The 25,910-nt window shown below is 40.8% G+C and overlaps 1 protein-coding gene across 1 annotated transcript in view; it reads right to left on the bottom strand.

Annotated features, from left to right (window-relative positions):
- The window catches only part of LOC122562890 (glutathione hydrolase 1 proenzyme-like), a 102,140-nt gene that overhangs the window by 16,740 nt on the left and 59,490 nt on the right, over window positions 1-25,910 (bottom strand). Inside the window, exons 8-11 of the mRNA XM_043716215.1 lie at window positions 23,474-23,629; window positions 13,620-13,756; window positions 7,592-7,779; window positions 1,979-2,106 (exon numbers count right to left, since the gene is read on the bottom strand). Of these exons, the coding sequence (XP_043572150.1) occupies window positions 1,979-2,106; window positions 7,592-7,779; window positions 13,620-13,756; window positions 23,474-23,629 (609 nt within the window). The remainder of the gene's footprint in view (window positions 1-1,978; window positions 2,107-7,591; window positions 7,780-13,619; window positions 13,757-23,473; window positions 23,630-25,910) is intronic.

Genomic DNA, 25,910 nt, shown 5'->3' with positions numbered 1-25,910 from the left:
GTTCTGAAGAAGTATCAAAATGTTAATTCTGTTTTCTCTTGCCAGATGCTGCTAAACCTCTGAGTTTCTCCACCAATTTCTGTTTTTGTTTCAGCATTTGCTGTTCTTTGTTTTATATTAAAATAAGTTCAATATTGGAGGTCTAAGACATTATTAAAGGATTAACGGTTTTTGATGTTAGCTAATGAATACAAATATTAATTTGTTTAATTTCTTAAGTAATTGAGGGGATTTAAATGTACTCAATGTACTTTTAGATATTTTCATAAAGTAAATCTGTGTAGTTATCTAAAATTTCATTTGATTTCTTCTTAGCATAACTCTGGAGGTCTTCCTAAAATGGATACTTAGTGACTTGGCATGAAGGATGCAACTGCAAAGACTGGCATGATGGAGTCATGTGTTGGCATTGGGGTTATAAGAGGCCATGGGTCATGGGATTGACATGCTTGGGGATGTGCAGAGTAGAATGGGGTTGGCATTGATGTGGGGCATTGAGAGTGGATGGGGTCGCGGCTAGAGGGGCAAATATTTAGTACCTCAACTGAGACAGAATCCCAGAGAATTGACCAGCTCAGCTTAGCACTCAATGGCTCCTATGGCAGACTCTGATCAGTTATCAGAGACACCATTTAAAGATCTACCCAGTCTGGTGTTTTCATACCATTCCACTTTTAACACCCTTCTTGTGTTATGCATGCCTGGAACTTCAGGACAAAAATGAAGTATTTTAATGTAAACACTTTAGATAAAATATTGCTGAATATATGGACTCTACTGTCTAGGAAGGCAGTGGGGATGGTAAATGTTGGCATGTTCAAGAAAGAAAGGACAGATATTTGGCAGGGGTACGGGTACGAGTAATAGAATAACATTGGGCTATTTAAACTAAACTGTGTGTCACCCCTTACTTATTATTCTCTTTTACCCATCTATCATATGTTGATATATCACATCTTATCCTTGGTTTCTCCATTTAAAAAGAACAAGTTGTGGTTCAATACGAACAGCATGCATTCGAGACCAATGCTGAAGCACTAAAGCTAAGCTGATGGTGTGTTGTTCTCTAGCCGGCCTTTTAGGTAGTTGTGAAGCATTATATAACACGATTTGAAGAGAAAAGGTATTTTGAACAGTGTCCCATTCAATTTTTAAATACATAGTATTCATAAAAGCAGTTTATCTTGCTAATCCATGTCAGTGTTTACAGGAACTGGCTGCATTTTGTCTGCTACTTTTTCTGCACTGCAATGGTGACTTCAAATCAAAAGTACTTCTTTGCTTAAAGATGCTTCACATGGTCCCAGTGACATGAAAATTGATATCAAGTTACAAGGTAGCCTTTCCTTGAAATAAGTAGCGACAGTAAAGTGTTCAAACCAAGTTATCTCAGCAGCTGCTGTGATGCAATTAAGCTCACGTGGAATGTATAAAATATGTAAAAACCTTCCCTGTAGGTTGTTAACCTACAGAATGTATTTTTTACTCATTGTTGGAACATTTGTATTTGTATTTTTAGATATATCTGAACTTTTTTTTGCATTAACATCCCAAAAGAAGGTAGCTATGTTTTTGAAAGCGGTTTGAAAACAGAGTAATAAGTAAGATTAAGATGAAATCTTCCATTTGAAGAGTCACCAGCATTGAAATAGTGAGCTGAATGGTCTCTTTCTGAGCTGTAACTTTGATGCTTCACTCTACAATTCGAAAAGGTGGTGGAAGCAAACTCCATCATAACTTTGAAAAGGGAGGAAAAGATTTCAGGACTCCAAGAAAAAAGTGCGAGGGAATGGGACTCATTGGATATCTCTGTCAAAAGCTGACACAAGCATGATTGACTACACAGCCTCTTTCTATTCTTTAAGATTCTAATTTTTTAGTGTGAAAACCATGCATGTCTCTTTAAGCAAGATTATAGTCTAGCAACACTAACTTTAATTTCCATTGTTTGAGTCTACTGATCAAAGCAGAACCAGACCTGGCATGATGAAGTTGGCTGGGGAAGGTGGAACATCAAACCCATTCAGAATGCCTGGTGAAGAAAAGTCATCCATTTCATTATTGAAAATGATTCCATTTTTGCTGGACCTCACTTTTGACCCAAAGCTGCAAAACAATAAAAATAAGACTTTATTTTAATAACACCAAAGATTCCTTATTCCATCCATTCGTCATATAGAAACAGCACTCATTTATGTCTCAGTGTTCAACACCCACCCAAGGACAGATTAATACCAATTATCGCTACTTACTTTCATGCAAGTATTTTAAAATCCATAATCTATATGAATGATTTGAATTTGAATATAATATTCCCAAGTTTGTAGATGACAGTAAATTAGGTACGAGTGAAAGCTGTGTAGTTGAGAGGATTTAGAGAGGCAAATGAATGAGCAAAAATTTGGCAGTTGGAACATAATGGAGTGAAATATGAGGTTATCTATTTTGATAGGTGGATCATGTTCTAAGAGACAGCATATTTTCATTTTTTGGGCAATAAAATGAAATGGAAGTTGGACAGCTTTAATTATAGAGTCATACAGAAAATTTTGCAACTTGAAAAATAGGCAAAGCACCATTGAGTTGTGCCACACAATTTTGTGCTCTCAAAACAAAAAGTGGGAATTGGGGGGGTGGGGGAAGTCAATACTGAACAATACCAGGTATCTTTCAAGTTGAAGAAGTTCTGCCTGGTAACCACTTTGATTTGTTGAGTGTCAAATTGAGCGCAAAGTGCCAAGAACATGAGAGAGTGAAAACATCTAGCATCCTCTCTTTTTATGGGCAAAAAGACAGAAAACAGCAGAAAGTTTGAAAGAAAGGATTCACAAAAGGGAAGACCTAAGTACCTGAGCAACCACTGAATTGAACAATGATCATAACCATACAGACAACATCATCTCACCATTGCAAACACCAAAAGGAGTATGAGAGAAAAAAACCTTTCCACTTTGTGGTCTGGTCTTTTTTTGTTCAGAAGTCATTTTTTCCACGCATAGTATATTTGTTAAATTGTTTGGGCTGAATTCTATCAGACATCAATGACATGTCAATTTTGATGGGTTTCGAGGAGGGTTTCTCTCCTATCAAGACTTCACCACTTTCTCTGAAATGCATTTCATTCGCTGCGCACAGTGTCTTTACGGTGCCCTGCTAAGCCTTACTTTCTTCTTGCCAGAGGTGCACGTCCAGTGCAGAATCCACCAGCTCACCAAACAGTTTTTCGATTTCATATCTGACATAAAAAATCGGAAGTTACAAACAACATCTCATCTTTTGCCTGGGCAGCCTGCAGGGCAAAGGACTCAACATTGAGTTCTCCAATTTCAAATAACCTCCCTTCCCATCCCTGATTCCCTTCCCAGCCCCTTCTTCCATTCCTCAGACTGACCCTTCCTGCTACCAACCGGATTCATTTCTCCCATCAACCTACCTGGTCGCACAATCTACCTATGTACATTTATCCCTACCTCACCACCTTGCCCCTCTCCCCACCCAAAACTTTCCCCCACCCCATCAGCTACCTTACACCCACCCTGGCTCACTGTATTCTTTCAGCCTCCTGCTTGTCTATCTGAGACAGAAGTACTTGCCACTGTCAGGACCTCCCAAGGTTCCTACCTCAACACTATTTTTATACCTAGTCAAGCATAAGGTCAAACATTGCCAGACAGAACCTACCCTTCATTGTGCACATAGTGGGAGGGAAACCAAAAACGAATATTTCTCAGGGCAAATAGTGGGACAGTTGACATTGCATTGCCAATACAAATGCACATTCACAGATGTGTTGCTGTTTAATAAATACTCTTCCCCCACTGTGGCTTAACATCTTTTCATTGTCAATGTGGGCCTATCACATATTGAAAAGCTTTCAAATGATTGAAAATGTTCACTTTTATTCAGCAACAGCAAAAGCAATGAAGAAACAAACAGAGGCTGCATTTGCCTCTGGCAACAGACAGACCTCTTGCCTTTTGAATACCAACCAGTTTATAGTTGATGAGTGAGCATTGCATCTCGCTCACATCTGCAGGAACAAGCTCTTATCATGCAGAAGATGGTGTTCCTTCTGCTCAATGTACTCACCTTCCTTCTTGGAAGACTACTCCCACTGTCCCTTGACAGGGAGGCATACATTTGTGTGAAATTATCTCTTAATCCTGGTTTAGTATTGTTCAATTTGCATATCTCCAAACTACCAGATATAAAGTTGATGGTGACAAGTCCCAGCATGAAAGTTGCAGCAAGTACCTGGTGACTTCAGCTTGCTGCTCCAAGCCTGTACATTCTGGACTGCAGTCACCAACATCTCAGGACATGCTCTGAAGACAATTCACCTTTGACCTTGAGAGATAGCTATTTGTGTGAAGCACATTCAGGGCATTTGCCACATAATAAGGCAAAGGGTGCAGGTGTAGGATTGATGTTACATGAATCATGTAGCATTATGTCCATTGCCTTGGCTGATGACTATCAATAACCATGGCAAGCTGTTTCTGCATTAAAAATGAGCCTCTTGGCACTGACTAAGGTGGCAAAAAAGCAAGGTAATGCAAGGCAGAGATGGTGTGACCATCTGAGCAGGCTCAAAGTGAGTGAGCACTAAGAGAGCAAGTGAGGAACCCTTAGATGCATCTGGTTCCAGTCCGTAAGATTGGTGCCCCTTCTTGCATGCAGAATATTCTGGCAGTAACATTCCCATGAGTGGTGCTGGTTTGCTCCAAAGTGCAGCAGTGGAATGCAGCGCTTCCACACGTCATTTACTGTGTCCGTTGCTCCCAATATGGTCTGTTCTACATTAGGGAGACTGGACACCTACTCGCAGAGCGCTTCAGAGAACATCTCTGGCACACCTGCATCAACTAATCCGACCACCCTGTGGCCGAACACTTCAACTCCCCTCCCACTCTCACGAGGACATGTAGGTCCTGGGCCTCCTGCATTGCCACTCCCTTACCACGTGATGCCTGGAGGAAGAACACCTCATTTTCTGCTTCAGGACCCTCCAACCTATGGATCAATGTGGATTTCATCAGTTTCCTCATTTCCCCTCCCTCCACCTTATGCCAGTTCCAACCTTCCAGCTCAGCATTGTCCCCTTGACCTGTCCCATCCATCTATCTTCCTTCCAACCTGTCTGCACCACCCTCCCTTCTGACCTATCACCTTTACCCCTACCTCCATCCACCTATTGCACTCTCAGCTACCTTCCCCCAGCCCCACGCCTCTCCCATTCATCTCTCCACCTACAAGGCTCTCAGCTTCATTCACGATGAAGGGCTTTTGCCCAAAACATCGATTTTTCTGCTCCTCGGATGTTGCTGGCCTGCTGTGCTTTTCCAGCATCACACTCTTGACTCTAATCTCCAGCATCTGCAGACCTCACTTTCACCCAGATGACATTTCAGTCCAAAATAGCAGTATTTGGTACTGTGGTCTCCTTGGTCAGTATTGAGGAAAGAGGGTGGCCCTCCTCTCCACCATTGCCAACTAACAGGTGAGCCTATCTGCCCTTCTCTGTAATAACAGTTCACCATCAGACTTCAATTGGCAAATCCTGGCTTGCAGATTTTGAGCAAGTGGAATTTAAATATGCTGCTCACAGTGACAATGTCATTCACCATAAATGTCTCACCTTCTCAACCACATCTCTTACCTGAATATAGAAGTGAGCCATTCAACCCAGTTGACCCATCTTTCCTGATGAAGTGCTTTTGCCCAAAGCATTGATTTTTCTGCTCCTCAGATGCTGTCTGACCTGCCGCACTTCTCCAGCACCACACTCTCAACTCTAATCTCCAGCATCTGCAGTCCTCACTTTCGCCCATTTGACCCAATTGGTCTATTCTGTTGTTTATCGTCTTTTGATCTTACTTCATTTCATCCTGTCAGCATATCCTTCTCCCTTTCTCCCTCAGGTACTTTATTAGTTTCCCTTAAAGATATCTATGCAATTCCCCTTGAATAAAGTGAGGACTGCAGATGCTGGAGACCAGAGTTGAAAAATGTGGTGCTGGAAAAACACAGCAGGCCAGGCAGCATCTGAGGAACATGAGAATTGACGTTTCGGGCATAAGCCCTTCTTCAGGAACATCGATTCTCTGCTCCTCAGATGCTGCCTGTCCTGCTGTGTTTTTCCAGCACCACATTTTTTAATTCCCCTTGAATAGCAAGCTCCAGATTTCAACAGTCTTGGGGGCACTATGGTTTTTCCTGACTTCTTTATGATGTTTATTGGTAATTATTTCATATTTATGAAACTTTAGTTTCATACACGAGCAGATGTGAAGACATTTATATATCTCTCCTATTAAGAATTTACCATCTCAGATTTTAAAAGTCACACTTTCTCATTCTTGGAGAAAAGGGTCTCTGTCTCTTTTTCGATAATTATAACCTACAGTTTTAGAATAAATCTTCTTTGCACGTTCTCTTGTGACTCTATCTTCTTTTTGTAATATGGAGACCAGAAATGTGCACAGTACTCTAAATGTGGATAGATGATACCACTCTGTACCAAATGCACAGTAGCTCAACTGCATTACTACTCAAAATATTTTGCCTGCAACTCCTCAGTTCACCTGTAACACAGCAGGATCAATAGTCATATTTTAATTTAATTGCTGCCTCTTTGTCTTTAATTAATTCAGTGGTGATAGCATTGCTAACTCACTGAGGTCAGGAGCTGAATGGTCCTGGCACAACCCATGCTGAATATTAGTAAACAGGTTACTCCTTTCCACTTGGTAGAACTGCCAATATCCTCCTTCAAAATCTGTTGATGATTGAGAATAGACGGATAGGGCAGTATTTGGTTGGGTTGGGTCTGCTTTTTGTGCACAGGTCAATTTTCTGTGTTGTCAGGTAGATGTCAGTACAGTAACGGTACTGAAACAGCCTGGCCAAGATTCTTCATCCTATGTTGAGAAGAACTAGGTAGATAGTAATAAGGAGATAGACTGTGAGTCAGAAAGGGGTAGATATGGAAAGCCAAATTAGAGGTGGTGGGACCCAGTGCATACAGATATGAATGAAGAATGATACTGTGTAGGCCGTAATGGGAGCTTCAGACAGGTGAATGTTAGGTAAAGTCCTATAAGAACTATAATATGCAATGAGGAGAAAGTGAGGACTGCAGATGCCCGAAACGTCGATTCTCCTGCTCCTTGGATGCTGCCTGACCTGCTGCGCTTTTCCAGCAACACATTTTCAGCTATAATATGCAATGAAAAAGCAACTTCAATGGCAAAATATAACCTAAGAATTCTACAGCTGACTAAATACTTCTGATCTATAGTCACTGTCGTTATGTAGTAAATGATAAAAAGTAAAGTTATGGTGACTGACAAGTGTAGGGGATCATCATTCTCTTTCCTTTATTCTTTTGTGGAATTATTTTTCTATCTTCCCTTATTACAGCTCCTGTTGTGGCTAAAAAGAGCTATGGAAACGTTCATATACCAAATGATTCACCCCATTACTCTCTCATGCCCAACTTTAGCAGGACCAAGAAGAAACATTAAGGGGAAAGACGCAAATAGAGATGTTATCACTATGAATGAATATTTTAAGACCAGTAATCTCTTACTATAAATTAATGGTGCTGGTTACTGACACAGCGCTGCCATCCTCTGCCACAAGGGACAAATGGGATGTCCCATGATCATCGGTGGTGTAGAACTCAGGCTCATAGTATCCTATAGGATGTGTTGTATCGTCTGTGATTTTACTCCACAGCTTTGTCGCGAAATACTCTGAAGTCATATTGGAAATAAGCTGTTAGTGAAAAGAATCCAAAGAATAAAATGATTAGTATAGTGAAGTGGATCCTTCTCTTCAGAGATTAAGACTTCAATGCCATCTAGGCTGAATGGATCTCTATCTTCTAAATGTTCAGGTTTTCCATAAAATGGGCTTGTGAAGGCTCAACCTAAAGTGCAAAAACACACAAGTCAATTTTAAAGGTTCAGTCTCATTCATAGAGGACATAGGATAGTTGATGTTAGAAATGTGGTGTCACGCAGGATAGTCAGATATGCTTCTCTGACAGTAACCTGAGGCATGTCAGTAAGGCATGTTCAGTTTGTGCAGCAAGTTCCAGCAACTGGCGCACATCATTTCAGAAACTAGGCTGCTTCTTCAGAGATGATTCGCAGTGAGAGCTTCTTCAAGGAAGGCATCCTTGCAAGAAGGGCTCATGCCAGATACGTCAATTCTCCTGCTCCTTGGATGCTGCCTGACCTGCTGCACTTTTCCAGCAACACATTTTCAGCTCTGCTTCTTCAGAGAATCATAATGGGCTGCTATGATTCTAAGATTGTTTCAAAACAAAGGCACAGGCTAAGGCCTTTTGGTCCATCATATTCAAGTTGGTTTATTGAATGGTCTGTTCAATTAGTCCCATTCCCACTTCTACAAAAGCTCTGCAAACTTTAGCTTGTCAAACCCATAAATTTGATTTTGTTTTGAAAATTATTTTCAAATCTTTTTCCACTACCTGGCAGTGGTTTTCAGACACCTGCAACTCACTGCATCTCCCTATTACTGAACTTCCTGCCTGTGGAAACAATTTGTTGTATTTACTGTTTCAAAATTCAATATAATTTTGAATATTCTCTTTTGAGGCATGCTTTTTACACTCCTACCCAGGCGTTTGAGATCAAGTGAACTAATTAAGGAGAAGGCAATGTAAAGAGCTGTCTTTAGGCTTAAATTACTTTAGAACCCTGTTTGCTGTATATTAATGCTAACTACTACTGTACATGGTAATCTTAGGCATACCTGACTCTAATCTGAATGTTGGATTGCTAAGAGATTATTGAACTGTATCAATATTGTATTATTTATCTATCTAACTCCTCCCACGTTGGTATTTACACCTAGTAGGGACAGCTTATTGACATCATCACAAGGTTGTTCTAAAGTACTAAAGCCTACACACAACATTCTTTTCTAAGTTTTTCTCCCTTTGCTATTAATATTAATGACTCATTTTTATAACATGCAGTTTACAGTTTCTTCTTATCTCTCCCACTGCTCCCCAAGTCTTTGACTTGATTATTCTGTTTATTAGATGTCTATGACAAGGTATAGAAACACTTCACATGAAGTTGATAAGCTTCTTCTTTTTCTGCTGATTTCCATTAGTTCAGAGATTTAATCAATCTGGCAGTTTGATCACACACCTTGAACAAGTAGTACTTGTGGAAAGGCCTTATGTTGGTATAACTACAATAATATTTAGGGAAATTAGATTGCCTCTTCTACAACAACAGCATCTCTAATTAGTGATGGTGTTATTTGTTTGGGGAATAGATAGTTCTATTGGAATATTAACCTGTTCTTCAAGACTTTGTCAAAAGACTTGTATGTTTGACTTGGAAAAGATTTGGTTTGATTCTTGATGGGTTCTTTAGGCTGTACAGTTTCCAATAATTCCAGAACAAAATATATTCTTTTTTGTGGAAAGTTAAAATTGTGGATGAGATCTGACTGTGTTCATTTGATTTCCGAAATGGCTGAATCAAAACTGGATGCAAACAGGTTAGAGTCATAGAATTTTTAACAGCACAGAGCAAGTCCTTCGGCCCATTTTGTCCATTCCAGTCATTAAACATCTATCTATTCTAATCCTGTTTTTCCAGCATTTGCCCCATAGCTTTGTATATTAAGATTTCAAGTGCTCATCTAAACAGATCTTAAGTGTCTTGATGGTTCCTACCTCTATCACCCCTTTGGCCATGAGTTCCAGATACTCACAACCCTTTTGAAACTTCTTGTAACTTTATGAAACTTCATGAAACTTTTCTCTCCTCAAATCCCCTCTAAATCTCATGGTTCTCACTTTACTGCAACAGTAACCCTGGTTATTGGTCCTTCTACAAAGGGGAAAAGTTCTCCCTATCTAATCTATCTATGCACCTCATACCTTTTTATATCTAAATCAGATTCCCCCCCACAACCATCTCTACTCTAATGACAACAATCCCAACTTAATCAGTCTTTATCATAGCTGCAACATAGGAGTCATAGAGATGTACAGCACGGAAACAGACCCTTTGGTCAAACTCGTCCATGCCGACCAAATATCCCAACCCAATCCAGTCCCACCTGCCAGCACCCGGCCCATATCCCTCCAAACCCTTCCTATTCATATACCCATCCAAATGCCTTTTAAATGTTGTAATTTTACCAGCCTCCACCGCTTTCTCTGGTAGCTCATTCCATACACATACATGGAAATGTTGCCCCTTAGGTCTCTTTTATATGTTTCCCCTCTCACCCTAAACCTATGCCCTCTAGTTCTGGACTCCTCGACCCCAGGGAAAAGACTTTGTCTATTTACCCTATCCATGCCCCTCATAATTTTGTAAACCTCTATAAGGTCACCCCTCCGCCTCCGATGCTCTAGGGAAAACAGCCCCTGGCAACATCCTTGTAAATCTTTTCTGAACCCTTTCAAGTTTCACAACACCTTTCCGATAAGAAGGCAGAATTGCACGCAATATTCCAACAGGGACCTAACCAATGTCCTGTACAGCCGCAACATGACCTCCCAACTCCTGTACTCAGTGCTCTGACCAATAAAGGAAAGCATACCAAACACCTTCTTCGCTATCCTATCTATCTGCGACTCCACTTTCAAGGAGCTATGAACCTGCACTCCAAGGTCTCTTTGTTCAGCAATACTCCCTAGGACCTTACTATTAAGTGTATAAGTCCTGCCCTGATTTGCTTTCCCAAAATGCAGCACCTCATATTTATCTGAATTAAACTCCAACTGCCATTTCCTAGCCCATTGGCCCATCTGATCAAGATCCTGTTGTAATCTGAGGTAATCTTCTTCGTTGTCCCCTACACCTCCAATTTGGTGTCATCTGCAAACTTACTAACTATACCTCTTATGCTCACATCCAAATCATTTATATAAATGACAATAAGTAGGAGACCCAGCACCGATCCTTGTGGCACTCCACTGGAGTCTGAAAATCAACCCTCCATCACCACCCTCTGTCTTCTACCTTTGAGCCAGTTTTGTATCCAACTGGTTAATTCTCCCTTTGTTCCGTGGGATCTAACCTTGCTAACCAGTCTCCCATGGGGAATCTTGTCAAATCCCTTACTGATTCCTTATAGTCTGGAAACAGGCCCTTCAGCCCAATAAGTCCACACCGACCCTCTGAAGAGCAACCCACCCAGACCCATTCCCCTACATTTACCCCTGAAAATGCACCTAACCCTATGGGCAATTTTGCATAGCCAATTCATCTAACCTGCACATCCTTGGACTGTGGGTGGAAACTGGAACATCCGGAGGAAACCCAGGCAGACACGGGGAGATTGTGCAAACTCCACACAGACAGTTGCCTGAGGCGGGAATTGAACCCAGGTCTTTGGCGCTGTGAGGCAGCAGTGCTAACCACGGAGCCACTGTGCCGCCCCTACCGCTCTGCCATAATTACCTCTTTGTTACTTCTTCAGAAAACTCAATCAAGTTTGTGAGACATGATTTCTCATGCACAAAGCCATGTTGATTATCCCTAATAAGTCATTACCTTTCCAAATACATGTACATCCTGTCCCTCAGGATTCCCTCCAACAACTTGCCCATCACCAACGTCAGGCTCACTGGTCTATAGTTCCCTGGCTTGACCTTACCACTGATCTTAAACAGTGGCACCATGTTAGCCAACCTCCAGTCTTCTAGCACCTCACCTGTGATATCGATGATACAAATATCTTAGCAAGAGGCCCTGCAATCACTTCCCTAGCTTCCTACAGAGTTCTAGGGTACACCTGATCAGGTCCTAGGGATTTATCCACCTTTATGTGTTTCAAGACATCCAGCACTTCATCCGATGTTGAATGTTTTTCAAGGTTTCACCATCTATTTCGCTACATTCTCTATCTTCCACATCCTTTTCCACAGTGAATACTTTGTGTGGAGCTGCAGAAAATGAGTATTTTGCACCACTGATGCAAAATACTCATTTTCTGCAGCTCCACACAATGGCCGCCTTGCTGATCTTTGAGTGGCCCTATTCTCTCCCTAGTTACCTTTTTGTCCTTCATGTATTTGTAAAAACCCTTTGGATTCTCCTTAATTCTATTTGCCAAAGCGATCTCATGTCCCCTTTTTGCCCTCCCAATTTCCCTGATTTCGAGGCAAAGTTCTAGTGAATCTCTTCTATACTCTCTCAAATGCAATCGCATCATTTCTGTAGTGTGACAACCAAAACTGCAGACAGTACTCTAGCGGTGGTCTAATGAACATTATAAATGAAAACTGAAAGAACTGTGAACACCTTAAATCAAAAACAAAAACAGAAATTGCTGAAAAAGCTCTGCATATCTGGCAGCACCTGTGAAAAGAAACCAGAGTAAACATTTTGGGTCTGGTGACCCTTCCTCAAAACATTATAAATAAGCCATCATAACCTTGCTTTTGTATTTAATGCTTTGATGAAAAATGACATATGTCTTTTTAACTGCCTTATCTAGCTGTCCTGTTGCCTTTTAAGGATCTATGGATATGCACACCATGGTCACTCGGATTCTCTATACTTCCCAAGGTCCTACCATTCATCATGCACCCCTTATCTTGTTATTCCACCCAAAGTACATTTTTCAGGATTAAATTCCATTTGCTCTATTAAACCCACCTAATCAATCCATTTATTTGTCCTGTAAGCTAAGGTTTTCCTTCTCAATATTTACCACACCAGCAATTTTCCTGCCATCTGTAAACTTACTGATCAAGTCTAAATCATTAATGTGCTAAACAAACAGCAAGGGATCCAGCATGAACCCTGTGATACTCTACTTGACAAAGGCTTCCAGTCACAAAACGTCCTTCGACCATTACACTCTGTTTCCTGACACTAAGCAAATTTTGGACACGATTTGTCAAATGGCCCTGGATCCCTTTGGGCGCTTAGCTTCTTAACGAGTCTGCCATATGAGACTTTGTCAAAAGTCTTACTGAAGTCATCAACTGCATTACACTCATCTGCATCTCCTCAAACAATTCAAGCAAATTTGTTACATAATCTTCCATTTAAAAAACCATGCTGACTATCCTTGATTAGTCATTGTCTTTTCAAGTGGAGATTGATTTTGTCTCTCAGAATTGTTTTCTGGTAATTTCCAACTGTTTTCAATGTTAAACTCACTGGCTAGTTGTTTCTTGAATTATCCCTACCATAGAACTTGAATAATGGTACCATATTAGTTGTGCTCCTCTGGCCAAGGTTTTGAAAGTTAATGTCAGAGCTCTTGTCTCCCACAGCAATGTTCTCATTTAAAACCTTAACTCTGTCTTCCAGCTCCACATACAGATTGTCACTTTAATCCCTTGAGTTAATTATCAATGAATTTGGTGTCTCCAATCAATCTTACAAACCCATCACATAGTCCTGGGAGGCCCAAAAGATTACGGAAGAAACTTCAGTGCTTTTCCAGTCTCATATGCATATGATTACCTAGACATGGCCTAACACACATTCATGGACATTCAAGGTGGAACAGGAACTAATGACAATTCAGTTAGCATGCAGTGTGACTGTACAAGATGAAGTTGTTACAATTAACTGAACAGCATTAGGTTGATAGTTTACCTCAGTCATGTTGACAAATAATGGGTCTCCCATTAAGCTTCTCTTTGCATATCCAAATTTAAATGCTTCAACTATTCGATGATATGTCAAGGCTCTCTGTTCTGGGGAAGAAACACTATCTGAAGTAAAACTATAACCTGTAAATGAAAAGCAAATTGAGATAAAACATGGGAATGTAATTATCTAACTAAATTCCACCAATAATCCAAGTAATTTGGGATAAAGATCTGTGCCATTTTAATGTGAGATCAAAACATTAATGAAGTGCAAGTAAGTTCTACTAATTTGGACAGAAGCCAATATTCCAACATTCTTATTACATGAAAGGAAATTCAGACTTACATCAGAAATTAGTCTTACATCAGAATGTAATAATTGATCACCGAGAGAGTTTCCCAGATAAAATAATCTGTTAAATGAGAGTCAACACATTTTCTGAAAGGAGAGATCCTATCCACTGTCCCACATGAAACAACTTCTCAGTTTGATTCTGGAAGTAACTTGACTGATTGCCACAGTCACAATCCCAGTCATACTTCCCTACTATTGGTGTGCCAGAGGCCAAGGCTGTAATGGTTCATGAAGACACTTCACTAATGCCTTTTCAGGAAACTTTAAGGATGGACAGTCAATGCTGGCAAAGCCAGCAATGCCCACATTCCATGAATGAATAATAAATAAAAGAGAGCTGTTTCCTATGTCCCCATGAAAGTTTGTGTGGACAAAGCCAGCAATGCCCACATTCCATGAATGAATAATAAATAAAAGAAAGCTGTTTCCTATGTCCCCATGAAAGTTTGTGTGGACCCATATTAAAAGTATCTGGATCAGTGATGCTGGAAGAGCACAGCAATTCAGGCAGCATCCGACGAGCAGCAAAATCGACGTTTCGGGCAAAAGCCCTTCATATTAAAAGTAGGCCAGTAGCATTGTAGATGTAGACAAACTACTTCCATTGGAAAACAAACAAGTACCTCAGCAGAAGGAGCATCAAACTAATTCAAGGACTTGTACTACCAAAGCCATGACTTAAAATAGGACAGTTTTTAATTTGGATACATCATATAGAACATAGAACAGTACAGGCTCTTCAGCTTACGATGTTGTGGCGAGCATTTATCTTAATCTAAGATCAATCTAACCTACATACCCCTCAATTTACTGCCATCCATGTGCTTGTCCCTAATGTCTCTGACTCTACTACCAACAGTGGCAGTGCATTCCATGCACCCAACACTCTCTGTGTAAATAACCTACCTCTGAAATCTCCCCTATACCTTCCTCCTATCACCTTAAAATTATCACCCCTCGTGACAGCCATTTCTGCCCTGGGGAAAAGTCCATCTATGTATGCCTCTTATGTATGCCTCTTCATCTATGACTCTCATTACCTTGTACACCTCTATCAAGTCACCTCACTCCCTTCTTGTCTTCAGTGTGAAAACACCCTCGCTCACTCAACCTCTCTTAATACGACAAGCCCTCCAATCCAGGCAGCATCCTGGTAAATCTCCTCTGCACCCTCTCTAAAGCATCTACATCTTTCGTGTAATGAGGCGACCAGAACTGGACACAATATTCCAAGTGTGGTCTAATCAGGGTTTATTAGAGATGCAGCAAAACCACACGGCTCTTGAACTCAATCCCCTGCTAATGAAAACCAACAGAGCATACATCTTCTTAACAACCCTATTAACTTGGATGACAGGTTTGATGGATCTATGCACACTGACCTCAAGATCCTGCTGTTCCTCCACACTGCCAAGAATCCTGACTTTAACACTGTATTCAGCATTCAAATTTGACCTTCCAAAATTAATCACTTTGCATTTATCCAGGTTATACTCCATCTGCCAATTCTCAGCCCAGCTCTGTATCCTGTCATTGTCCTATTGCAGCCTGCAACAGCTCTCCACACTATTTACAACACATTTGACCATTTTGTCAATGGCAAACTTTCTAACAAAGCCTTCAACTACTCCATCCAAGTCATTTATAAAAACTACAAAGAGCAGAGGCCCAAGAACAGATCTCTGCGGGACACCACTGGTTGCTGACCTCCAGGCGAAATATTTACCATCCACTACCACTCTCCAATTCTGTATTTAGACAGCCAAATTTCCCTGTATCCCATACTCTGAACTTTCTGAATGAGTGTATCGTGGGGAACCCTATCAAATGTTGTACTGAAATCCATCTACAGGGAGGAGAAAGTGAGGACTGCAGATGCTGGAGAACAGAGTCAAAAAGTGTGGTGCTGGAAAAGCACAGCCGATCAGGCAACATCCGAGGAGCAAGAGAGTCAACGTTTCGAGGATAAGCTCTTCATCAGGAATGTTCCTGATGAACGACTCTCCAGCTCCTCAGACCGGCTGTGTTTTTCCAGCACCAGACTTTTTGACTGAAATCCATATACACCATATCTGTGGCTCAACCTTGGTCAACCTGTTATTGACAAACTAGTTGTATTTGTTGGCTGAATTTCTAAAATAAGCATCTCAACTTCTGTATCAACTAGGAGACAAAGCAAAATATATTTGCTTTTAAAAATGTGTGTTTTCTGTGCAGAGTGAAGTTCTAAGATCCTGCTCTCCCATGTTGTGCTAATTCCTTTTCCAGTTGGAATAAGGTGGTGGAAATGTTGCACTTTCAGCACTCAATGCTCTCCCAGTTGAACTCGTGTAGGAGATATTCAGAGGCAACAGCAAATGACTGCCTGGGGATAGCTCATTCTAATCTTTGATTGCATAATAAGAACTCTGCCTCTTTTTATGACTTGGAGATGCCGGTGTTGGACTGGGGTGTACAAAGTTAAAAATCACACAACATCAGGTTGAAGAAGGAGCGGCGCTCTGAAAACTAGTGTGCTTCCAATTAAACTTGTTGGACTATAACCTGGTGTTGTGTGATTTTTATCTTTTTATGACAATTGCATTCTCACATCCATGCTGTGCTTTCACAAACATAATTGTGAAAGGACAAATGAACATGAGCTACCTTCTAACCAATTGCTGGGCTGCCTGTACAGATGCATGGTGTACCGCCAAGCTACTGAAAATTCCACTTTTAACTGAAAAGATAAACTCCTTTTTTTAAAACTATGCACACTGACCTCAAGATCCTGCTGTTCCTCCACACTGCCAAGAATCCTGACTTTAACATTGTATTCAGCATTCAAATTTGACTTTCCAAAATTAATCACGTTGTATTTATCCAGGTTGAACTCCATCTGCCAATTCTCAGCCCAGCTCTGTATCCTCCCTTTTGACATTTCCCATGACGAGTACTGTTCTCCATCAATGATCTTTGGAAATGATCCACCTGAACCAATTAGATACTGGAGTTAGCCATTCAGGGTCTCTTAAGGCTCATCTGCCATTCAGTTAGGTTATTGCTGACCTATATATTATTTGCTTTTATTAACTTCCATTGTCTTTCTTTGATTTTGTAAACCTTGATAACTGCCTAGCAATCTATCCATTTAGGCATTGACGTTTTCAATTGACCTGCCTTTAGTAGTTTTTTTAGAGAAGACTGTTCCAGATTTCCACAATATTTTGTTTGAAGAAGTAGCTTCTGACATCATCCCAATGAATTTAGTTCTAAAGCTGTGGTTACAGTTCCATGTTCTGCCCAGTCCCACCAGACGGAATCATTTTTCTCTCGATATGAGCCTGAGCAGTGTGGTTGGCTGCACACTAGGGCAAGATTGTGCTCTCCAACTACTGGAGAGATTAGAACCTAGAACATAGAACATTACAGAGCAGTATAGGCCATTCGATCTATCCTACATTATTCCATTTTCATACAAGTGTTTATCCAATGACCATTTAAATGCCCTTAAAGTTGGTGAGTCTACTACTTTTGCAGGCTGGGCGTTCCATGCCCCTACTACTCTTCGAGTAAAGAAACAATATCTGACATCTGTCCTATGAGTATCACCCCTCAATTTAACATTATGTCCCCCCAGGCTAGTCATCACCATCTGAGGAAAAAGGCTCTCACTGTTTACCCTGTCTAACCCTCTGATTATCTTATATGTCTCAAATTAGTTGTGACTATTTATGCATAAATATTACAGCAACCGTTAGGTGAGGGCAGGCACGTGGTTAAACATAATCTGAGATGCCTATCTTGCCTTGCAGATTCATTGAGGGTCATGAAGTTGCTGAATTTCAGCAGTATATGCAAACTAAATTCACTTCCACATTAAAAAAAGACCTTGATCATTTTAACCATTCATTAATCAGTGTGTTTGATGTTTATTACTGCCTGACAACCTTTCTGGCACTGAACAGTTATCATCATGTGAAGTATTAGTACTTGGAAATTCTAAAAGCAGCAAACTTAAAATTAAACTATTTTTTAAACATTGTCTTTTTTTCTCTCTGAATCATGTTTTTTTTCTTCTCTCATTTTGTATCTGATTTGCCATTGAATTGATCCATTTAAGTTACACTTGCTTCTCAGTCTTTCTGATTGTAATTGTTCAATTATTTAGTTATGTAGTTTCTTATTCATTCAGTCAGGCACTAGATTCCTTATTTCCCTCACTGCAGTGGGAAAGAAACCAGAATTTGGCTGTTTGGATATTGTTCTCATTATTTCATAAGGATTTAATATTTCAATGCAGAGCAAATCAGTAAACTGTTGCCTCTGACAGCTGCTGGTCGATCGAATACTTTCCTGATCCAGATTTTTCAGCAGCTGGGTATCTGGGTGGATGGGTTTACCTCTGCATATTTAAGCTTATATCAAAACATGTAAAAACGTACTTAGATTTGAAACGCCAAGGCTTATGTATTGTGACAAGTTTAGTTCATATTTGCCGTACGAAGCAGCCAAATTCTTGCCATTCGTGGTGTATCAGACAGGTGAAGTCTTTCTTCTTTGTGAAGTTAATGACAGAGCAGCACAACTTGAATATTTTTAAGATATTTAACCACATGCCTGCTCCTTGCATGAAGATGCTGTACCGTTTATGCACAAATAATGCTGAGCACTGTGCTGTTACTATAGAAACATAGGAACAAGACAGGGAGTAGGCCATTCAATCATTCAAGACTGCTCTACCATTCATTACAATCATGGCTCATCCTCTCTCTCAATGCCATATTCCTGCTTTTAAAATCTTAACAAGTTATCAATCTTTTTCATTAATGTAGTCAGTAGCTTGGCCTCCACAGCTTTCTGCGATAGTGAGTTCCATTGGTTGACTACCTTCTGGGGGAAGAAATCTTTCATCATCTCAGTCCTAAATGACTACCCCTCTGATCCTTGTTATCCAATCAACCCAGTGGAAACACCCTCCCCACATCTAGTCTGACTAGCGACAATGGCAGCATAAAGTATGCAATTAAGTCAGCAGGTAGTTAAGAAGGCAACTGGGATTTTGGCCTTTATTGCCAGGGGGTTGAAGTTTAAAAACAGGAATGAGAGGTGATCTTATTGAGACATACCAGATTCTGAGGAGGCTTGACAGGGTAGATGTTGAGAATAAAAGCAAAATATTGCAGATGCCAGAAGTCTGAAGCAAACACAGTGCTGGAGAAACTCAGCAGCATTTGTGGAGAGAGAATTTGAGTTAATGTTTCAAGTCCAATATGACTATTTATTATGTTCTTGTGATCAATTCCTGTTCACCTGATTCTGAGACCTTCAGTGTATTTCCGTAATTGACTCAGTAGGGATTACAATGACAATAATTCAGCAGGTCAGATCTTGATATTGATTTTAATTAAGAGATGTATTATCATAATTAGCTGTTGAACCTTTTCAAGAAGTTATCCCTGGAGTTGCTTAAAAGCCCCAGTGAGCTATGACAGGATTGAATTAATACAGTCATTGCTTGAATTTCTACCGATAGTGCTGGTACATTGTGGATCTGCGTTTGCGCATTCAGCAAATTCAGGCCATGGTGCATTGATTTTGTGGTTCCTGAAAGCAATGTCATTTTGGATTCAGTATTCTTGCCTCACCTTCTCCACCTACCCTCACTTCCGTCCAATACAAAAACTGCTACTGACAGAATAGCTCAGCTGTCCCTGCCACTTAGTCACAAGCCCCGAAGGAAGCATGTTTGCCATCATAGGGGAATTTTTTTTTTTCATCTTTAATTGCTTTTTCTGTTCTGCATCCCTGTATCCATTTAAATAAGACTGTTCAAAATAAAGCTGTGTTTTATAAACTTAAAATTGAAATTCAATTATGAGAAATCTAATTGTAATTTTGCAGCCATTAAGCAACAATGATGAACTTGGCTCCACTTCCAAACAGTATAACTTGCTTTGTTTCTCGTTCATTGCCTTGATGTGTTAAAGTATTCGCTGAGAATTTTTTTTCTGGAGCAGCGAGGAGAGAGGGAGAGAGGAGTGGGGGCTGGCAGGGTGTAAGTTTCCCACTTAAAAAGGACTTACCTCAAGAGTCAGGCCTTTTTGTTTAGCAGCAGCAAGAGCTGGGAAGTGCTTTAAAAGCTTACCTTGTGAATAGTTGGAGCGCACACTGAGCAGGAGAGGACACGGCACTGCTGAGTAAGTGAAGTAATATATTTGGAAGTGCATCCAACTCCAGTTCCTTGAAAACCGCATTAGGGAACTGGAGCTAGAGCTGGATGAGCCAATATTTTTAAAACTGAACAAGCTAATATCATGTCAGCAGAAAAAATAAGCTTTGGATAGAAGTACATCATTGGTTACCGATATATTTTAATCCATACATTCCCAGTTTAAAATAATGTTCAGCAAATATTTTGAGTAAACTCCTTTCTTGATTCATGTGTGATGTGAATAAGGTTACTGTCTCTTGACTACCTTGAAAAACAGTTTGTGACAAGGATATGTAGGCAAAGGTAATGGAGTTCTTTTGAGTAAACATCAGAAGTTAAAATTGCAATGTCAAACACAGAGATCCCAATGCTTTAGGTACCTTTTAATATTTTTGAAGAAAGGATTTAAAAAAGGCATGGGGGCCTTTTGTGTACACAATGTGGTTCGTGTGTGGAATGAACTGCCAGGGAAAGTGGCGGATGCAGGTACAGTTACAACATTTAAAAGATAAGTTCATGAATGAAAAGTTTTGGAAAGATATGGGCCAAGTACAGAGAGGTGGGACTAGTTTAGTTTGAGAATATGATTAGTGTAGACTAATTGGACTGAAGGGTCTGTTTCCATGCTGTATGACTGTATGGCTCTATGCCTTTATGAAGTTGTCTCATCACATCCTCAAAGAACTCAATAAGGCTTGTGAGGCATGATCAGTCCCTCACAAAGCCATGCTGACTATCTTTAATAATCTTTAATATATAACATATATAAATCCAATAAAGAGATGGGAGTAGAAATATTTCTTAAGGGCTTTGGATTTGGAAAAATTTGGATGTAAGGAATTCTCTAGGTGAGCTGAAGCAATGCATTGGTGGAAATTTACTGAGTAGACTGATGCAAGGTTTGTACTGAGTCCCTGTATTCCTAATTTACAATGATGTCTGGATTCAGAAATAAAACTTTATATTTAAACAAAGTACAGCTAACCCTAAATTAAGAAAGCAGTTGATTGCTAAGGCACTCAAAGAACTGTGGTAGCACCGAGTCAAGGTTTGTAGATGAAATTCAGTCTAGATACATAATGATTCTAAGTGTAGCTTTTCATTTTATGTGTAATCCAGAATAGTTATAAAGCTTTTACAGCATGGAAAGAGGTGCATTAGCCCACCATATCTCTGCTGGTCATCAAACGCCCATCTATTCTGAGCCAATATTCCATCAATTGCCCATAGCCTTGTATGCTAGTATGGCATTTCAAGAGTTATAGAACATAGAACATAGAACAATACAGCACAGAACAGGCCCTTCGGCCCACGATGTTGTGCCGAACATTTGCCCTAGCTTAAGCACCTATCCATGTACCTATCCAATTGCCGCTTAAAGATTCTGACTCTACCACTCCCACAGGCAGTGCATTCCATGCCCCCACCACTCTCTGGGTAAAGAACCCACCCCTGACATCTCCCCTATACTTTCCACCCTTCACCTTAAGTTTCTGACTGTCTACTCTATCTATTCCTCTGATCATCTTATAAACCTCTATCAAGTCCTTCGCCGTTCCAATGAGAAAAGGTCTAGCACTCTCAACCTATCCTCGTATGACCTATTCTCCATTCCAGGCAACATCCTGGTAAATCTTCTCTGCACCCTCTCCAAAGCTTCCACATCTTTCCTAAAGTGAGGCGACCAGAACTGCACACAGTACTCCAAATGTGGCCTAACCAAAGTCCTGTACAGTTGCAAACATCACTTCACGACTCTTGAATTCAATCCCTCTGCTAGTTCGTCTAAAAAGCTTTTAAATGTCTTCAGGGTTCCTGCCTCCACCATTCTTTTTAGGCAGTGAGTTCCAGATACACACAACCCTCTGGATGAAAACATTTTTCCTCAATCCCTTCTAAACCTCCTGTCCCTTGCAAGTAAAATTGTGCACCGAATTATTGACCTCTCACTTTAGATTAGATTAGATTAGATTAGATTAGATTACTTACAGTGTGGAAACAGGCCCTTCGGCCCAACAAGTCCACACCGACCCGCCGAAGCGCAACCCACCCATACCCCTACATTTACCCCTTACCTAACACTACGGGCAATTTAGCATGGCCAATCCACCTAACCTGCACATCTTTGGACTGTGGGAGGAAACCGGAGCACCCGGAGGAAACCCACGCAGACACGGGGAGAACGTGCAAACTCCACACAGTCAGTCGCCTGAGGCGGGAATTGAACCCGGGTCTCTGGCGCTGCGAGGCAGCAGTGCTAACCACTGTGCCACCGTGCCGCCCGTAAGGAAAGGTTTCTCCCTAACTATTCTATGCAGCTCAGCTCAATCAGATCCCCCCCTCAGCCACCTTGCTCTAAGGAAAATAACCCTTCTCTTCAAAGCTGAACAACCCCAGCCCAGGCAATATCCTGATGAATCTTTGCTGTACCATCTCCAGTGCAATCACATCCTTCCTATAATGTGGCAATGAAAACCAATATTCCAGCTGAGCCTGACCTAGCATTAAATACAGCCATTATAAGCTCCCTGTTCTTGTGTTCAATTCCTCAACTTCACGGCTCTGAACTGGTTCCAGGAGTTGTAGTGAGAAACCTTGGAGAAATAGCAGGTTGAACAGTTTTCAGTCCCATTAAACAGCAGCGACGGGTCTGACAATGTCAAGCCTTACTCAACAGTCTTTGAACTGAGTGGACAACCATTCAACCCAAAAGAGGCAACAACACCACTAAGTTATATCTTGTTTTCAATGACCAATGGCTGGGGAACCCTAACCTTCACCAGGCCAAAGAGTTTTGCACATGACTGTACCTCCTAACCTGGATTCAAAACTGTCTTCCAGCTCACTGACGTTTTGTCCATCCCTCATCCCAAATTTATTCCTCCTTCACACCCCTCGAGCCCTAGGCACACATTTCAGACTTAGTTTTTTTTGAATATTTGATCAGGAAAACAATGGAATTAGAATAGCTGTGCTGACTCCATATCTTCTGCCCTCAATTGCCACATACCCGATGAAGATTTTCTAAGCACTCAGTTACATCTCATTTATAAATAGTTATTTCACAAACTGATGTGGGAAACATGAAGCTTGAGGAAGTCAAATATAATCGCTGGAACAAATAATGAAATCAATACTGGAAGTCTGAGCAGGTTATAACTGAGTGATCTGGCTGCACAACCAAAGGAGGGTTTCTGTGGACCTTATTTATAATAGGAACAACAGAGAAGCAAATTACATTTTATTTCTGGCAAGTCCTGTAGGTATTGCTTATACTGCTGACATAAATGTCACTGCTGTGATATCTCACCCTTCAGGATGTTCAGTATTAATCCGAGCACAAGTCCACTGGAAGGAGCGTTGGGCACAAACAACGTGTGGTCACCAATTGATATGTTTACCATATCTTCAGACAATTCATAATGAGCTCTGTATTCTTTCAGATCTTCAAGAGTTATAATTCCACCTGAAGAGGAGAAAAGAATTCAATACAAAGATGTCAAATAAATATTTCAACATATAGGAGGGTAGACGTAAGCACATTATCATCACAGTGGTCAACTGTCCCCCATCTTACACAGTTTAACTAGCACAGCATACAACATGACAAAATGGAAAAATCAGTTTATATGTAATTCTGAGGGAGGTCATAATAGCCCATATAAAATTACTCTTAGGATGTAAGCATTGCAGTATTTACTTCCTATTTCTGTTATTTTAGATGAGATGATGAAAGCCTTCCTGAATTGCTAGAGTCTGTGTTGAGGTGATCACAGTACTGTGAGGGACCAAGTTCAGTGTTTTGACCAAGTCAGAAAGAAACTGTCCAATCTAAAATGGTGTTCAACTTGGAAGACAAGTTGGAGATGACAGTGTTCCTTTTTGCCTGTTGCCATTGCATTTCTAAAAGAAAATCATATTTAATTAACTTACTGAGATTTTTTGAAGAGGTAAGGGAAGGGTTGATAGGATAGAATTTCGACAGTATAGAAAGAGGGGCCATTCGGCCCAACAAGGTCACACTGACTCTCTGAAGAGCAACCCACCCAGATCCATTCCCCTACCCAATTACTCTACATTTCCCCTGACTAATGCACCTAACTACATGTCCCTGCACACTACGGGCAATTTAGCATGGCCAATTCACCTAACCTGCACATGTTTGGATTGTGGGAGAAAACCAGAACATCCAAAGAAACCCACACAGATATGGAGAGAATGTACAAACTCCACAAAAACAGTTGCTGAAGACTGGAATCAAATCCAAGTCCCTGGTGCTATGAAGCAGCACTGTTAACCACTGAGCCACCATGCTAACCATGATGAAGGTAATTCTGTTGATGTAGTGCATATGCAATGAGAGAAGTATCAGATGATACATTTTAGTTGAAAGAACGTGTATAAACACTTTAAAGAGCGAACAGGAATAGAGAGACCTAGGTGTGTGCATATATATGTACATAAATCAATAAAGACAGCAGGAGAGGTCAAAAGAGTGTTTAATAAAGCATATCATATCTTAGTCTTCATTAAAACGGTTATATAGTACAGGAGCAGGAGATTATGCTGAACTTGTATGAGACACTAGTTAGACCTTGCCTGGAATATTATGTACAGTTCTGGGTCCCACTCTTTAGGAAGGAAGTGGACACATTGTTGTTGAGGAGGTTTTAAACTAATGTGGCAGGGGGCTGGGAACTAGAAGAGAAGACAAGTAGACAGCGAGGTGGAAACTGGGGACTGTAAGAATCATGAAGGTACCATTAATAAGGGGAAGAGTAGGCAGAGAGCAGATGAACGCAAAAGAACTGGTGGCCTGAAGTGCATCTACTTTAATGCAAGGAGTATAGTGTGTAAGGCAGATGAACTTAGGGCTTGGATTGGTGCCTGGGAGTATGGTGTTATTGCAATCACAGAGACTATGTTGATGGAAGGGCATAATTGGCAACTAAATGTTCCAGGATAAAGACACTTCAGACAGGACAGGAAGAGAAGTAAGAGGGGGTGCAGTGGAGTTGCATTGCTGGTCAGGGATGATATCACAGCTGTGCTAAAGGAAGACACTATGGAGGGCTTGGATAGTGAGGCATTATGAGTGTAGCTGAGAAATAAAAAGGGTGCAGTTACATTGTTTGGGCTGTATTACAGGCCTCCCAATAGTGAGCGTGAGGTAGAAGAACAAATAGGTAAACAGATTATGGAAAGATGTAGAGGCAATAGGGTAGTGGTGATGGGAGATTTTAATTTTCCCAACATTGACTGAGATACACTTAGCGTCAGAGATCTGGATGGGGTAGAATTTGTAAGAAGCATCCAGGAGAGTTTTCTAGAGCAGTATGTCAATAGTCCAACGAGGGAAGGGGTCATATTGGACCTGGTATTGGGGAATGAGCCAGGCCAGGTGGTAGAAGTTGAGGTGGGGGATTTCTTTGGCATCAGTGACCACAATTCTGTAAGTTTTAGAATACTCGTGGACAAAGATGAGAGTGGTCATAAGGGAAGACTACTAAACTGGGCCAAGGCCAATTATATCAAAATTAGACAGGAGCTGGGAAATGTGGATTGGACACAACTATTTGAAGGGAAGTCCACATTTGATATGTGGGAGGCTTTCAAAGATAGGTTAAAGATATTGCAGGATAGGCATGTCCCATTGAAGGAGAAAGTGAAGACTGCAGATGCTGGAGATCAGAGCTGAAAATGTGTTGCTGGAAAAGCGCAGCAGGTCAGGCAGCATCCAAGGAGCA

The sequence above is a fragment of the Chiloscyllium plagiosum genome, chromosome 25 (assembly GCF_004010195.1).
Source record: "Chiloscyllium plagiosum isolate BGI_BamShark_2017 chromosome 25, ASM401019v2, whole genome shotgun sequence".
In the NCBI taxonomy this organism is placed as follows: Eukaryota; Metazoa; Chordata; class Chondrichthyes; order Orectolobiformes; family Hemiscylliidae; genus Chiloscyllium; species Chiloscyllium plagiosum.
Note: the sequence above shows the minus strand (reverse complement) of the source record. Positions and strands in the feature narration are given on the sequence as shown.